The 16,051-nt window shown below is 37.3% G+C and overlaps 1 protein-coding gene across 1 annotated transcript in view; it reads left to right on the top strand.

Moving 5' to 3' along the window:
* Nucleotides 1–16,051, top strand: part of GRAMD1C (GRAM domain containing 1C) — a gene marked incomplete at its 5' end in the record, with an annotated part of 77,021 nt that overhangs the window by 41,557 nt on the left and 19,413 nt on the right. Inside the window, 4 exons of the mRNA XM_081327722.1 lie at nt 1,581–1,661; nt 11,626–11,744; nt 12,347–12,467; nt 14,819–14,990. Of these exons, the coding sequence (XP_081183848.1) occupies nt 1,581–1,661; nt 11,626–11,744; nt 12,347–12,467; nt 14,819–14,990 (493 nt within the window). The remainder of the gene's footprint in view (nt 1–1,580; nt 1,662–11,625; nt 11,745–12,346; nt 12,468–14,818; nt 14,991–16,051) is intronic.

Raw genomic sequence — 16,051 nt, 5'->3', positions numbered from 1 at the left:
AGACTAGTCAGTGAAGTTTTCTTGCAACATTTTCAGACGTAGCTTGCTATTGTCTCCTTCTTTGGGCTGACAGAGAGTGACTGGCCCAAGGTAACCTAGCTGTCTTTGTGCCTAAGGCAGAACTAGAATCATGGTGTCCCGGGTTCTAGCCTGGTGACTTAACCACGACACCAAATTATCTTTTTTTCACCATGCTCTCCAAAGTTATAGGTCTTCAGTTCCCATTACTCTAATTTGACATGGCCATTACAGGTAGTCCTCAACTTATCACCACAATTGAGCCCAACATTTCTGTTGCTAAGTGAGACAGCTGTTAAGTGAATTTTGCTCCATTTTACCACCTTCCTTGCCACAATTGTTAAGTGAATCACTGCAGTTGATTCTGCAGGAAAGATCATGTCATAAATGTAAGTCAGTTGCCAAGCATCTCAATTTTGATCATGTACTATGGGGATGCTGCAACAGTCATAAATGTGAAAAATAGTCAGTGGCATTCTAACTTTGAACGGTCACGAAATGAACTGCTGTACGTCGAGGACTACCTGTACTATGTGCCTGATGAAGGATGTTCTAGTCCAGGGGTAGGCAACCTTGGCTCTTTTATGACTCATGGACTTCAACTCCCAGAATTCCTGAGCCACCATGGCTCAGCTTGGAAACCTCTCCTTTTCCCCTCAGCATGGCTGGCTCAGGAATTCTGGGAGTTGAAGTCCACAAGTCATAAAAGAGCCAAGGTTGCCTACTCCTGTTCTGGTCTATATGTCTAGGGGCCTGGAGAAGACTGTCCAAAACTAAACTAAACAAAACCAGTTTGGTGTGCAGTTAAGATGCTGTTAAGAAAGCAGGATACTGAATTTGAGTCCTGACTTAGGCATGAAGGTCAGCTGGGTGACCTTGGGCCAGTCACTCTCTCAGCCCAACCCATCTAAGGGGATTGTTGCTTTGGGGAAAATAGTAGGAGGAAGGATAAAGTAATACTTGGGAAAGTATGAGTGCTTACTTTGCATTGAGGCTCTTCCTCTATCAATCAGGAATGCATCTAGGCTTTTAGAACATGTGAATGGGTGTGTGCATGTAAGAGCCAAAAAATGCTTTATTATGTTGCACCTGGAAAGGAAAGTTATGAATTTTAAAATACTATTATTTATCTTTGCTGTGAGGTGGCCCTCAAATAAATTGGATAACAATAATAGTAATAGTTTGCAAATCATGTTAGAACTTGACTATATGCTATATCTTTTATATACCATTTAGATCTGATGAACCTATTAAGTTTATTGAGACTTACTTTTATGGTAGTGTGAATATACATTTGGAGTATACCCATTTGCTTGGGAGTAAATACTCTGTAACCACCAGAAAGGCAAAAAAACAGATAGAATAATAGTAAGCCTGACTGAACTTAATGAAACTTTTATATAAGTAAATATGTATAGGATTGTACATGGCTAAACAGTGTATAATGTAGTCCTTCTTAGATCCATTGGCTCTGACTTAATATCTTATTATTTGAAATAAGGTTGACTGATTTGTAGATTACTTTTAATATTTTTCATGCAAATTACCATTTTGTTTGGCAGTTTTTCTTCACTTCCTTCAGTGCCAGAGACCGAACCTACCTCAATATGTTTCGATTATGGCAAAATGCATTGTTGGAGAAGGTAAGTTTTTATATAGCTGGGAAATATCTGAGGTCCTGACTTATTTTGGATGCTGTAATGAAACAGTACCAGTATCAGTAAAAAATACTAGTCAGATGTCTTTGAAACTGTTGCCTTACCATTTGTATTTATACATTGGTAATTTGCACTAATATTTCACAGCTTTTTTAAAGATTTTTTTTCTTACATAATAATTATTTTAAATTTGAAGCTCTATAATCTATGGATAAATATGGACAGCAGGGGTAGTAGACTTGATGTACTTTATAAATACATGAAATTGGCCTGAGTATTTATTTAAAAATATTTTGAGTTAGATATAACCCCCAAAGTTAAAATCTTTCTTTAAATTTAAATTTAAATTGCCACATTTTTATTTATTTATTTATTCACAAATTAACATCTGACAAAATAAGGACAAATGGAAGTTTATTTTAAAAAAATTAGACATCTGTTTGAGAATTTTCCTGGCTTCAATATATAATGTGTTTTAGTACCATATGAAAATTTTGAACCTTATCTTGATTTGACAGTTTGACTGGGTTCTTCAAGGAATAACCTATGTTCAAGAAAAAGGAAAACATAAGATAGCTAATATGTATGTTTTTCTATATGTTTACATCTATTATCTGCCCTTTATCATGGACTGATATAGATTTTAAACACTTTTATGTAGATAATTTTAGGTTGATTTAGAGTGCTTTTAGCTGGAGAAACTCCAGAATCACTCATCAAAAACAAGCAGCTTTCTATCCTTCTCTGCTTGCATCTTTAGGCTAAACTTTTACCTGATCCAAATTCAGAAATATTGCATGGCCTTGTTTCTATCAGATGTATTATTTCAACCAACAATTATGAGTGAAGAACTTATTCTGGGTTAGGTGAGATAGAACTTCAAAAGTAATGGATGGGGCCAGATCAAAACCCAAAATGTATTTATATGTACCTGTAATTAAAGTTAAATATAGTTACTATAGTTACTTTTGTTATGTTTTAATAACATTCCTCTTCTGTCATATTAACACTTGCAATTAAGTTCGGGTAGTCCTTGACTTACAACAGTTCATTTAGTGACCATTCAAAGTTGCAATGGCACAGTGACATGACTTTCTAAAACTTAATACCCTTGCTGCATCTCCACGTTTCATGTGATCAAAATTCAGATGTTTGACAACTAGTTCATATTTATGACTATTTATGGTTGCAGTATCCTGAGATCATGTGATCAACTTTTGTGACCTGAGAAACAAAATCAGTGGGGAAGTCAAATTCATTTAGCAACTGTGTTACTAACTTAACAACTGCAGTGATTCACTTAACAACTGTGGCAAGAAAGGTTGTAATATGAGGTAAAACTCACTTAACAACTGTCTCACTTAGCAACAGACATTTTGGGCTCAATTGTAGTTGTGAGTCAAGGACTACCAGTAATACATTTTGAGATCCAAATGTTGGATGGAAACAAAAATGGTATTTTTTCAGATGGTGTTCTGTGTATAGACGATCACAAGTTTGAAACATTGCTGACATAAAAACTACATAGTAGTAAAATAATGTTAATGTACCTTCCCTGAATAAACCTTTATGTGCACAGGATTTTCCCAATTCAGAAAAGACTTCAAAAACATTATCTCCACCCTTAAGGTAAAGGTAAAGGTTCCCCCGCACATGCGTGCTAGTCGTTTCCGACTATAGGGGCCGGTGCTCATCTCCGTTTCAAAGCCGAAGAGCCAGCGCTTGTCTGAGGATGTCTCCGTGGTCATGTGGCCGGCATGACTAGACGCCAAAGGCGCACGGAACGCTGTTACCTTCCCACCGTAGTGGTCCCTTTTTTTCTACTTGCATTTTTTACGTGCTTTCAAACTGCTAGGTTGGCAGAAGCTGGGACAAGTAACAGGCGCTCACTCTGCTACGCGGCACTCAGGATTCGACCCGCCAAACTGTCAACCTTCTGATCGACAGGCTCAGCATCCTAACCCACTGAGCCACCGCGTCCACCCTTAGTGGTTCTTAAAACTAGGGATGTGGGAAATTATCTCCAAAGGGGTTATTTGGGCATATCCTAGGGGTCACCGGGCAATATATATACCTTGTCTGTGAACCCTAACCCTAGAATTTGAAATGCATTATGCAGTTAATGCACTTGAATTCTAAAAGACAGTAACGCAGCCTTTTTTTTTTTAAAAAGGGTCATTATTATAGTGGTTGGTTATATTTGGAAAACAATAGGTTACACAATAAGAAAGTAAGTACTTAGATGAAATTGGATAGATAATTAAGAACTCTTGTGTGGTATTGTATACTCCCAAACTATAATATTTTGTTATATTCTAAGATTTTCATGGCTGGAAAAAATAGGAAAAGAAAAATTTCAATAGATTTCAGGGTCAGATGTTTCCAGGTAATTAATAATCCTTTAAGGTGTGCAGGTTTATAACAGTCTTGCTTGCAAACACGTACATTCTTCCCACAAAGATTTCTATCAGTGAAACGAACTACCTTTCAGTAAAACTAACTAAAAAAAAACCCTAAGCCAATGTGGTCCTAGGAATCATAAGGTCATATGAAGTGTTAGCATCGCTTTATACTACTTTGGCAAGTCCACACTTGGAATACTGCATCCATTTTGGTCACCACAATACAAAAAAGATGTTGAGATGGTAGAAAGAGGGCAAAGAAGAGCAACAAAGATGATTAGGGAGCTGGAGACTAAAACATATGAAGATCAGTTATAGGTGCTGGGTATGTCTAGTCTAGTGAAAAGAAAGATTAGGGATGACATAACAGCAATGTTCCAATATTTGAGGAACTGTCATGGAAGAGGGGGACAACCAATTCTCCATAACACCTGAGGGCAGGACAAGAAGTAACAGATGGAAACTTATCAAGGACAGATCCAACTTAGAACTAAGGAGAAATTTCCTAACAGTGAGAACAATTAGTCAGTGGAATGGCTTGCCTTCAGACGTTGTGGGTGGTCCATCACCGGAGGTTTTTAAGAAGAGATTGGACAGCCATTTGTCTGGAATGGTATAGGGCCGTGGTGGCGAACCTATGGCACTCGTGCCACAGGTGGCACGCAGAGCCCTCTCTGTGGGCACGTGAGGCATCACCCAAGTCCTAGGCCTTCAGCTGGGTTTTATAAAACCTTTTCGCTTTAGGCCTCTGCCACCGTGTGCAAAAAAAAAAGAAAGGTTTAATCAATTTCAACTTTAGCGGGGGGAAAAAAGATCTCGCAAAGTTCGAATTGATTGATTGAACTTTTTAGTCCCACCCAGTCTGCCATTACCACCGCAGCCACAACCACCCAATGGGCCACACCCACCCGGCACCCGACAATACATAAGTGGATTTTGGGTTGCAGTTTGGGCTCTTGGTCTCTAAAAGGTTCGCCATCACTGGTATAGGGTCTCCTGCTTGGGCAGGGAGTTGGACTCAAAGACATACAAAGTTCCTTCCAGCTCTGTTATTCTGTTAAATGATCTGCACAGAATTTCAGAGTTAGCAGTTTTCTGAAAGAAAATACTTTTGAAGCAAACGTTATCAAGCGTAGAATATAAGCACACATTTAAAACAATGAAAAGTCAACAATCAACAATATGCATCAATCCAGGAAGAAAATGGGAAGGTGGGGGACAGATACATCAAATGGCATCTTATTACTGCTGATCACTTTCAGCAGAAAATTCAAGGCGTTTGTTTCTCCTGAGCTGTGGGACAGGTTACCAAGCTGGTATCTATGTGCATCTTAGCAAAAGGGTTAAAGAGAAATCTGATAAGGAGGCTATACCTAGGAATGTAGATTGAGTTCTTCTCTTGCAGTGAAGTACAGCTTGACCAATTTTGAGTGGAATTATCAGCAACATTAGCACACAAGCAGCTTTAAAATCGCTCCCAGGAGATGCTGTAATAACTTAGTGCAGTTCTTAGGAGAGGAGCAAAAGAGAAAATTCCCTTTGAATTTGTTCAGTCTTATGCATATTCCAGTAACCTGTGGAAGAGACAGAAAAAAGCCTCAGTTGCTAGATCTTTAGAAATTTTAATCTGTGTGCTTCACAGACTGTTGATTTGTTTCCTTGATGGGAGGAGCTGAAACTGGGCTGGTACAAGGAACAACTTAAGAACTAAAATCAGACCTGCCCACTTTTTAACAGCTTTCTGAGTGCCAGGAGTAGAATTTGTATAAATGCAACACTTTTCTCTCAAAGTGGAATTTTGTTTTGAGTCTTTTTAAATGGGGTCTCTCTGTAAATTTTGCCACTGTTTGATAGAAACTTCTGTGCAGGCAAGGTAAGCTTATATTAAATTTTACCTACCTTGCCGGCTTCTAGTTTGCTTTGTTAGTTAAATGGCTTGAGGAGGAGGAATTCTGACACTTCAGGAAGTGCTGATTTTCAATGACGGAAAGTTGCTTCAACCCTGAAGTTGCTTATGTTAACTTTGTTCTGATGATGTGTCCAGTTTCCTGAGTGTCAGTTTGAAGTTCAATGTACTTTGGTATTGCAAATCTATGAATGTGATCTCTTTTCAAGCAGACGATTGCAGGTAAATGAATGTGGAAGGAAAGAAGGATTTCAGGCTTATATGAGAAACTTGTTGCTCTTAAATTCATAGTCTCTTTAGACTCAATAGATTTTTTTCTATAGAGTTAGATTTTCTTATTCTTAAGTTAGAAAAAATATCATTATTTGAGTTGAAGAAAAATATTTGCATGGCTTAGTCAAGTTTAACCAACACTTTACTAACATAGCTATATTTGTATATTAATTATGGTTACTTTTAATTTTGTTTTTTATGGACATTTAATAAGTTTTTGGTTTAGTGATTGTGCAAATCCAGACAGTGATTAGGTAAATAATTAAGATAAGCAAGTTGTATGAACATAGCCATAGTGTTTTAATGTGTAGAATTGACATGATGGTATGGGTTGCCTTTGAGCAAGCACTGATGCTGCTTCTTTGCAACTAGGGAATCATTAAAAGATGAGCGTAACCTAATAGTACAGGGGTGTCAAACTCAATTTCATTGAGGGCCGCATCAGCATTGCGGTTGCCCTCAAGGGGCTGGGTGGGTATGGCCAGGGTGGGCGTGGCCTACTGGTGGGCGTGGCTAGAGTGCATATGGCCTACTGGGTGGGCATGGCCAGATCTACATCGTTCGCATCAAGGGTGCCTATAGGGGCCTGGGCAGGAGTGGGACAGATCTGAGGGTCTCTGGCAGAAGGAGGGTCTCTGGACCAGGGCCAAGGCAGTGGGGGCCGTTCCCTCACTGTTTCCAGGATGGCTTCATGGGGCCACATGAAACCACTTCGTGGGCCGGATCCGGCCCCCGGGCCTTGTGTTTGACATGTCTGTAATAGTAGATATATGCTTAGAATACAGAAAGCTCTAGATTCAATTCTTAACATCTCCAAATATAAATGGGAGATCTCTGCTTGAAATGCTTGTTGATAGCTATTAAGAAACTAGAAAAAGTTATGGAGTGACTGGGTATATCACATCCTCCTTCTTGAATGTCATGCATTAATTATATAGTATCTTTGCAGAATAATAGCAGTGTTGCTACTGGGTTCATTTAATACACTAAGCTACTGTTAGGTTTTACTGTGGTTTATTGAATAAGCCATATTGTCCTGAATCATGTGTAATTCTAACTTCAAAACAAGTTTTATAGCAATGGTTTGTTTCCTACATCATGCTTAGTGAAAACTAAACCATTTTCAGTATTGCAATGTGGCAACAAAAGCCACACTATTTGCATTGCGGGAACAAAGCAAAAATAGCTGTCTTTATCCATGGCAAAATAAGTCATGGAACACCAAGGGTGGTGAACATTGTAGCACAAAACAAGATTAAATCTGTTCCACCTGCATTCAAATGAGTCTTTATTTGTTGCATGCTCAGCAAAATTTGAGTAGAGTCTCAACTTTATGTATTTCTCCTTCTCTTTTTATTCAGAAGAGACAAAAATACTTTATATTCTCTTTATTTCTTGTATTGCTCTTCTATTTTTCATCTGTAATGGGAAGGCCAATATACATTTTTTTAAAGTGCTCCCTATTTGTCCTGCTTAGTATCTCTCTATATTAGACTGTTAACTATTGCATACAGGGGTATCTTTATCACAATTTCTGCTGACTTTTGTATTCTGAGGCTGAAGGACAGTTTTTACATCTCAGGAAAATAACAGAATAACGGAGTTGAAAGGGACTTTGGAGATCTTCTAGTCCAATCCCTTGCTCAGGCAAGAAACCCCATACCATTTCAGTCAAATGGTTGTTGAATCTCTTTGGAATAATGTAATTATTACATAACTAGGTATAAGTGGATCCTACTAATTGTGCCTGTTTTTGCTTCGGCATACAATGCAGCCCCATGCAATCATGGATAGTGCAACTGCAGATAACAGGAGTTTGAGCCTAAGCTAATTGGGGGCTTAAATTCCATAATTAAGGAAAAATCATCTGCTTAATCTTGTTGATAAATGGCAATATTTTCTGTGATCATATGCTACTTTACTCAGCAGAGTTCTCCCCTGTGCATTGCTCATTGTCACTGTGGGGAAGTAACTTGCAGAAAGAGGATGACAATATAACATCAGAATGTAGCAGTTTGGTAGGATCACCAGGCAATCTAAGGAGAATTCTGTGAATGTGCTAAATAATGGATGAAACAAAACTGCAAACCTAAAAATGCAGATACCTAAACCATTTACTATAGACAATTTATTTGAGTCTTTGTTTTTTAACCATGGATACTCAAAACCTGGAGATAATGAGGTCCACTGTATTAGAATTTATTGTAAAAAAATTCCTAGCTAATTCTACTAAGATGGCTTAGTGTAATACTGTGTAAATTGCATTTTTGCTTACATGTCATTTGTATGGCTTGTTTGCTCTGCTTTCATTATTTTATGACTGATAGTAGGATTATGTTGCAATCATAAAAACATAGGATAAGCCTTGGTGGAGCAGTGGGCTAATGCCTCCTTAAGTAACACCAGCTGCCTGCAATTAGTGCAGGTTCGCATCCCACCAGGCTCAAGGTTGACTCAGCCTTCCATCCTTCCGAGGTAGGTAAAATGAGGACCCAGATTGTTGGGGGCAATAAGCTGACTTTGTAATAATGCCGCTTGGGTGTGTGTGTGAAAGCCCTAACAAGCAGGCATATACATAGAATGAAGGCTACTGCTAAGCTTGTAAGCCGCCCTGAGTCTTCGGAGAAGGGCGGGATATAAATGTAATAAAAATAAATAAAATAAATAAATAAAATAAATAATAAAGAACATCCATGGTAAACATTTGCTAACTATATGTGTCTTCAAATAGATCTTAACTCGTATAAACTATTAGCATTCATGGCATATTCACTATTATTAATTAGGGTACATTTTATTCTGTGGACATGGAAGTGGTTTATGGTTTAGCGCTACTATTAAACTAATAAGGAGCCCAATTTAAGCATCATTTTTGTATGCTTTTTGTTTGTTCTATGTAGTTGGAAAGAAGCTTAAATCCAACTTTCTTTTCCCTGAATCCTTATTTGTAATTATGAAACAACAAGATTATTTAATGAAGTGGAATGAATTTGTAGGAAGAAGGCTTGCCAAATTAATCTTAACTCATTTTCAATCAGATAATATTCTTAATACATTGGGGGAATGCTGTTGACAATACATCTTAGTTTCAAGACATTTGACAAAGTACCTCATGACATTCTTATCAGCAAGTTAGGTACAGTATGTAGATGCATGATAATTAAGTGAATATATCAAAATGGCTCAAAAATAGCTCAATATCGCTCATCAATAATTCCTCATTAAATTTGAGAGATTTTTGAGCGTGCGTCTCCAAGGATTAGTTGTGGGCCCTCTAAACATCTATTTTTATTAACAGCTTGGAAGAAGAAATGGAGGGAATCCTTATCAGTTTTTTTAAAAGAACGAAACTGGGATAACTATCCTAGAAAAGAACAATAACATTCAAAACTTTCATTACTTAGCAAAATAGCCTGAAAGTAACTGAAGGATATTTAACAGAAGCAAGTGCAAAATTCTTCATGTAGGAAGCTAAAATGAAAAACACACATATAGCTCATGTTACATATTAAATTGGCTTATATTGGTAATTGGGGAAAAAGTTGGAACAATAGTACATTATAAAGATAATATGAATCAAAAGGATCATAATATTTACTGTACTTTGGTTAGCCCCAACTTTGAGCTCAAATTCTAGTTCTGCTTATTATGTTTTTAGAAGAAGTCAGAGAAATTTGAACGGGTTCAGAGAAAGGCAATCATCTTTAGAGGTAAACCAGATAGGAAGCATGACAAGATGAGCTAAGTCTACTTTATTGTAAGGTTATATTAACAGGAACTTGCAAATGTTGAAATAACATGTGCCCTCCTCGCATCTTTTTTACAGCCCCCAAAACTAGGGGTCCCTTCTGAGCTGCTTGCTCCATCCCATTCCTGTTGTGGGCTAAGTTGCCTTTTATCTGACCATTTGTTTGGCTGCATCTCTTCTCCAAGTCTCCCAAGGTCATTCCCACATTACAGCAATGAGGGTGGTTAAAGAAATAATGAAGTGCTGTATCGGAAAAGGGATCTAAGTAGCTAGATATATTTAATCTTAAAACAAGACTACTGAAAGATAATTTGGTATAAATGTAACATTACAGAAGGTCAATAGGGACGCGGTGGCTCAGTGGGTTAGGACACTGAGCTTGTCGATCAGAAGGTCGGCAGTTTGGCGGGTCGAATCCCGAGAGCCGCGTAACAGAGTGAGCGCCTGTTACTCGTCCCAGCTTCTGCCCACCTAGCAGTTCGAAAGCACGTAAAAAATGCAAGTAGAAAAATAGGGACCACTACGGTGGGAAGGTAACAGCGTTCCGTGCGCCTTTGGCGTCTAGTCATGCCGGCCACATGACCACGGAGACGTCCTCGGACAAGCGCTGGCTCTTCGGCTTTGAAACGGAGATGAGCACCGGCCCCTAGAGTCGGAAACGACTAGCACACATGTGCGGGGGAACCTTTACCTTTACCTTAAAGGTAAAGGTAAAGGTTCCCCCGCACATGTGTGCTAGTCGTTTCCGACTCTAGGGGCCGGTGCTCATCTCCGTTTCATAGCCGAAGAGCCAGCGCTTGTCCGAGGACGTCTCCGTGGTCATGTGGCCGGCATGACTAGACGCCAAAGGCGCACGGAACGCTGTTACCTTCCCACCGGAGTGGTCCCTATTTTTCTACTTGCATTTTTACATGCTTTCGAACTGCTAGGTGGGCAGAAGCTGGGACGAGTAACAGGCGCTCACTCTGCTACGCGGCACTCGGGATTCGACCCGCCAAACTGCCGACCTTCCGATCGACAAGCTCAGCGTCCTAACCCACTGAGCCACCGCGTCCCTTAACCTTTACCTTACAGAAGGTCAAATACATGTCCTGTCTTATTCTGAAGCACGAGACCAGATGTTCTCCTGGCAAGATAGGCAGAGGAAAACAATCTAGTAGCGGTTAGGGCAACAGTAGAATATTCTGAAATTGCTGATTTAGAGAAGACATTGCTCTTAGGTTTACATCATTCTGCTTCACTTGCTATTTTGCTACAGTTCTTTGATCAGGGCCTCTTTAACATTTGAGGAGAGAAGCTTCTAACCCAAAGACAGCTGACTTAATGTGAACTTGTACAACTAACATGAGTTAAGAAGTTGCAGCTGTTCTCAATAGTTAAAATGTCTTGGGGTGTTATTTCAGGAATTGGATGGGGGTGTGTGTAAGACTGTTGAGATGGCAAAACCGAATAGTTCCGGCAGCCCCAAAACAAGCTGTGTATGCTAATACTGGGTTTATTGAATGCTGTTATGAAGCAGTCCTTTTATATTAATAGAATGATTTGACTTAGATAATCAATAATTAATTTGTGAACAACTTGCCATTGTTCTTAGTGTACTTTTTTTCCTCTGTTTCTTAGAAATTAACCAAACAGGAATTTTGGCAGCTTGTACACCAGAGCTATGGCTCTGAGCTTGGCTTAAATATAGAAGAGATGGAAAACATTTATTCATCATCTGAAGAGAATGGACAATTAAGGTAAGGAAATATTATACAGTAGATTGCCACACTGTTATTGTGATTTTTGCTTTTTTGCAGATTGTGTTTTGTTGATAGAACCATCTATCGCTATAAACTTGGTATAATTATTCTGTCAGGGATATTTTATGTATTAATTCTTGTTATCCAGGTTGGTGAAAACTTTTTATCTTTGGTGTCACTATATAATGAAGCAGTAGTATTTAAACATTTTTTAATATGCAAAATGTTCAGTTATATACAGAAGATTCATTTTACAGAATCTTTTAAGAGATGGTCGTATAAACCCAACAGTCATCTTAGCTGTGAGTAATTATAAAGAAGATGTTTGGGAAAATAAAACTATAGATAAGCAAAGGGATTTTTTTTCCTCATTCATGCAACAAAATAGCAGTATTCATCTTTATATAACACAATGGTATTACTTTTTGACAAGTTCTATAAACTGATGCCTCTAAGATAAAGACATCATTTGATGGTAGAATGATTGAATATTTTAAGGCAAACATTTTTCCAATCTATGCTTTAAACCCAATATTACACTGTATTAACAAATGGTTCTAGAATAAATATGAAGTAACACTGTTTCTATTTTTGTATAGATCTAGCCTTAGTGATGAATCTGGAGATAAGGAACCAGCTAAAGCTGTTGGTCTAGTTCAAGAATCCACTGCTCAGACTGAAGATGAGACAGAATTTCTTACTGGAAATTCACTTTCAGAAGTAAGCTTTTAAAACATTCCTTTTCACTATAAATGCATTATTAACTTTATTAACTTGTTCATATTCTTGCATATGAATGTATATTGTTTAAACACCATAGTTTAAACTTGGATGGAATATTTTAACTTGTGTAGAATATTTAGAACTTTATAACTGAATATAAAAATATACTCAAATAATTTAATGCAAGGCAAGCTATATATTTACAAAAATACATATTGCCTTCTATCAGCTAATAGATTTCTCATTCTTTGAGAAATCAGTTTGGTTAAATGAAATGTGTTATAAATTATATCCAAACTATGATAACATAGTTGCTATGGCCTCCATCCTCTGGAATATTCTCCCATCACAGGTGAGATCCACACCCATATTCCTGGCCTTCTGGAAGAGCCTAAAAATTTTGTTCTGCTGGTTGGCTTGCAGGCTGACAGGGCCTACACACTGGGGATGACTGATGAGATAGAGAAGATTCTCATCCCCAGACTGCCCATCATCTTGGTTCTTTACTTTTAATATTTTTATTCTAATTTTAATTGTTTTCAGCACTTTTAAACTTTTTATTATATTGTAAGCCACCCAGTTACTGTATTAGTGAATTGGGCTGCATACAAATTTAATAAATAAAATAAATAGATTTATAGACTGAAAGTAATTCAATGAATTCCTTGCTGGTTCATAAATAAGTCCTTCTGAATTAATAGCACATAGTGTACTTTCTAAAACATTTTTGTTGCTATATTCTTTATTGTTATGTTTTCTGATAGCGAGTTACTTATGGCCATTATTTTCTGTTTGAAATGAATTCTAATCTTACATATTTGCTATTATTCAGTGAATTTTTTAAAAAGTAACCTACAAAATCAAATGAGAAATTGAAATCAAGCAAGCAGTGAATTATTATCATGTTCTTGTAGACTAAAATTCTTATTATTGTGGATATACTGAAAATATGTAGCATTATAGCATGACGATAATTTGTATATAATTAGAAATTTAGATTTTTAACAGATTTCAAAATATTGTCATATATAACAAAATCCTGTTATTACTTGTTATATCACTATACTTTCACTCAAACGTGAATATCAAGTGCTTTTTTCTTGGCATTTGATACTGCTAAAATACACACACACACACACACACACACACACACACAAAACCACAAATCTCTATATATGATATTGTATACCAAATGTCAGGCCTTATGTATAATACTATACAAAATATATTAACTGTTTGAATTGTTTGTCATTTTTACTCATTTACTTCTTTACTCATTTGATGCATGAACTTCTAGCATTCCTAAGTACAGTTATACTTTCTTTCTGAAAAATAGTAAGACGTATTGTGATTAGCTTATGGGCCTGACTTTGAGTATACCCAATATAAAATTTACATAATTTGTGCAACTAAGACAATAACATAATATCCCTGTTATAAATTAAAGATTTTATTTTTTATTAAATTTGCTTGTCTTCCATTTCACCCTACTATAAATATGGCAAAATAGAATCAAGTTGAAAATTTGAACATTCTCTGTCATTACAAAATCTGAAATGGGATCTTATTGGATCATAATTCATTTTCACCAGCCAAAATATTAGCAGTCGTGTCGTTCAGAAAGCTACAAATGACATGGTAGAAACAGGCTTATGATTTTCATTTATAGGTCTTTTTTGTTTGGTTTTCATTGTGGCTGTTTTGCATACTGTATCTGGATGGTTAGATAAAGACGGGGAATAACTGTACTTCAGAAGTAGTTACTGTGGAACTTTGATTTCAGTGGGACTCATGGAAATAGCATGGAGTTTTGTAGTATTCATAGTTCTGTAAACACATTTGTTCAAGCCCTTTAATGAATTATGTTTGCGGGTAGTCCTCAACATACAACAGTTTTAAGTTACGATGGCACTCAGAAAAGGCTTATGACCATTTTTCACACTTAAAACCATTGCAGCATTCCCATTGGCCGCTTGGCAACTGACTCATATTTATGTCATGTGATCATCTTCTGCAACCTTCTGAAAAGCAAAGTCAATGGGGAAGCCAGATTCACTTAACAACCGTGTTACTAACTGAGCAACTGCAGTGATTCACTTAACAACTGTGACAGGAAAGGTTGTGAAATGGAGCAAAACTCATTTAACAAATGTCTTGCTTAAATTTTGGGCTCAATTGTGGTCATAAGTTGAGGACTATCTACATTTGAAATATGGATAGATATGTGTGTTTTCAGGAGTTTGTAAGTGGTTTTAGAAGCTTTTAGAAGGTTTTTGTATTTTCTTTTTGGAAAGCTGGGATTGTGAATTGTCACGTTACTTAAATAAATGGCTTTTCTATTTTATTAGGTTGCTGAACCAGAGGAATGTCATTATGATAAACAAGACAAGAGAAATTCTTTGATTCCTTTAGAAAGGAAGCTTTCTGATGTTGTACCACACAAAGTTTCAGTACAATCCTTGGATGTAAATGAGAATTTTCCTAAGGAGAAGAGCAGTGGCTCTGAAAGTGATGAAGATGGTAAATAATGTTCCAGTCTTAATGTTCTATGTCATGACAAAGTACCTCATGACATTCTTATCAGCAAGTTAGGTACAGTATGTAGATGGCATGATAATTAAGTGAATATATCAAAATGGCTCAAATGTTCTATGGAATCTGCTCTTGCTTACCTTACAGCTAGTAAAACTGATAGACAACGGCTTAGTGTTGTGGTTGCCTTGGGCAATAGATCCTAAAGACCTTGAGTTGATAGTGTAAGGTTGGAGGACACTGTACAGGTAAACTATTCATCCTGTTTCTCCTTCAATAGTTTATTACCATCAAGTTTGAAAGAAAGGGACAATAGGGTCAGTTTGGAGAGCTTCTGTACAAACAAGAATGTGGAAATATTGTCTAAAGATCATTAAAAAGATTTATTTATATCCTGCCTTTATTATTTTTATAAATAGGAGGAAGATGTGCTGATAGGTTCACTGCCTTGAGTTATTTGTAAAAACGGTAAAGGTGGGATATAACTTAATCAAATAAATAGCTAAATAAATAACTGAAGGATAAACACCCACAGTACACCTTCCTTCCCCTATTTTCCGCACAACAACCCCGGGCACTGAGTTTAGGCTGAGAGAGAATGACTAGTCCAAAATCATCTGCCTTGGGCTTTCATGCCCAAGGCAGGACTAGAAATCACAGTCTCCTGGCTTCTAACCTGGTGCTTCACGACTCAGAGATCATACTCTACCAATGACTGCTATTTTATCTTTTGCATCAACAAGATGTCATTATGTTATCTGCACAATATATTAGAAAGAAAGCTGCTGCAGACATAGCATCAATTGTCCCCCCAGTATCCCTGGCTACTCCAAGGCCAACCACAATTATAGTATTGACGAAACCTTTGTTATAGCCATGGATGAGAGGCACTGTTCAACACATGATGGTGGTGATGTAGATAGGGACGATACCGCCATCAGCCCATTTACAGACAGTGAAGTTTCAGTAACAGCCCACATAATGTTCCAAACTGAAATCCTCTCTAACGCTAAAGCTTTCCCTGACAGGAGCACTACGTTGCAATGAAC

Source organism: Vipera berus, assembly GCF_964194415.1.
Source record: "Vipera berus genome assembly, chromosome: 4".
Taxonomy (NCBI): Eukaryota; Metazoa; Chordata; class Lepidosauria; order Squamata; family Viperidae; genus Vipera; species Vipera berus.
This window is presented reverse-complemented; position numbering and strand designations above follow the sequence as displayed.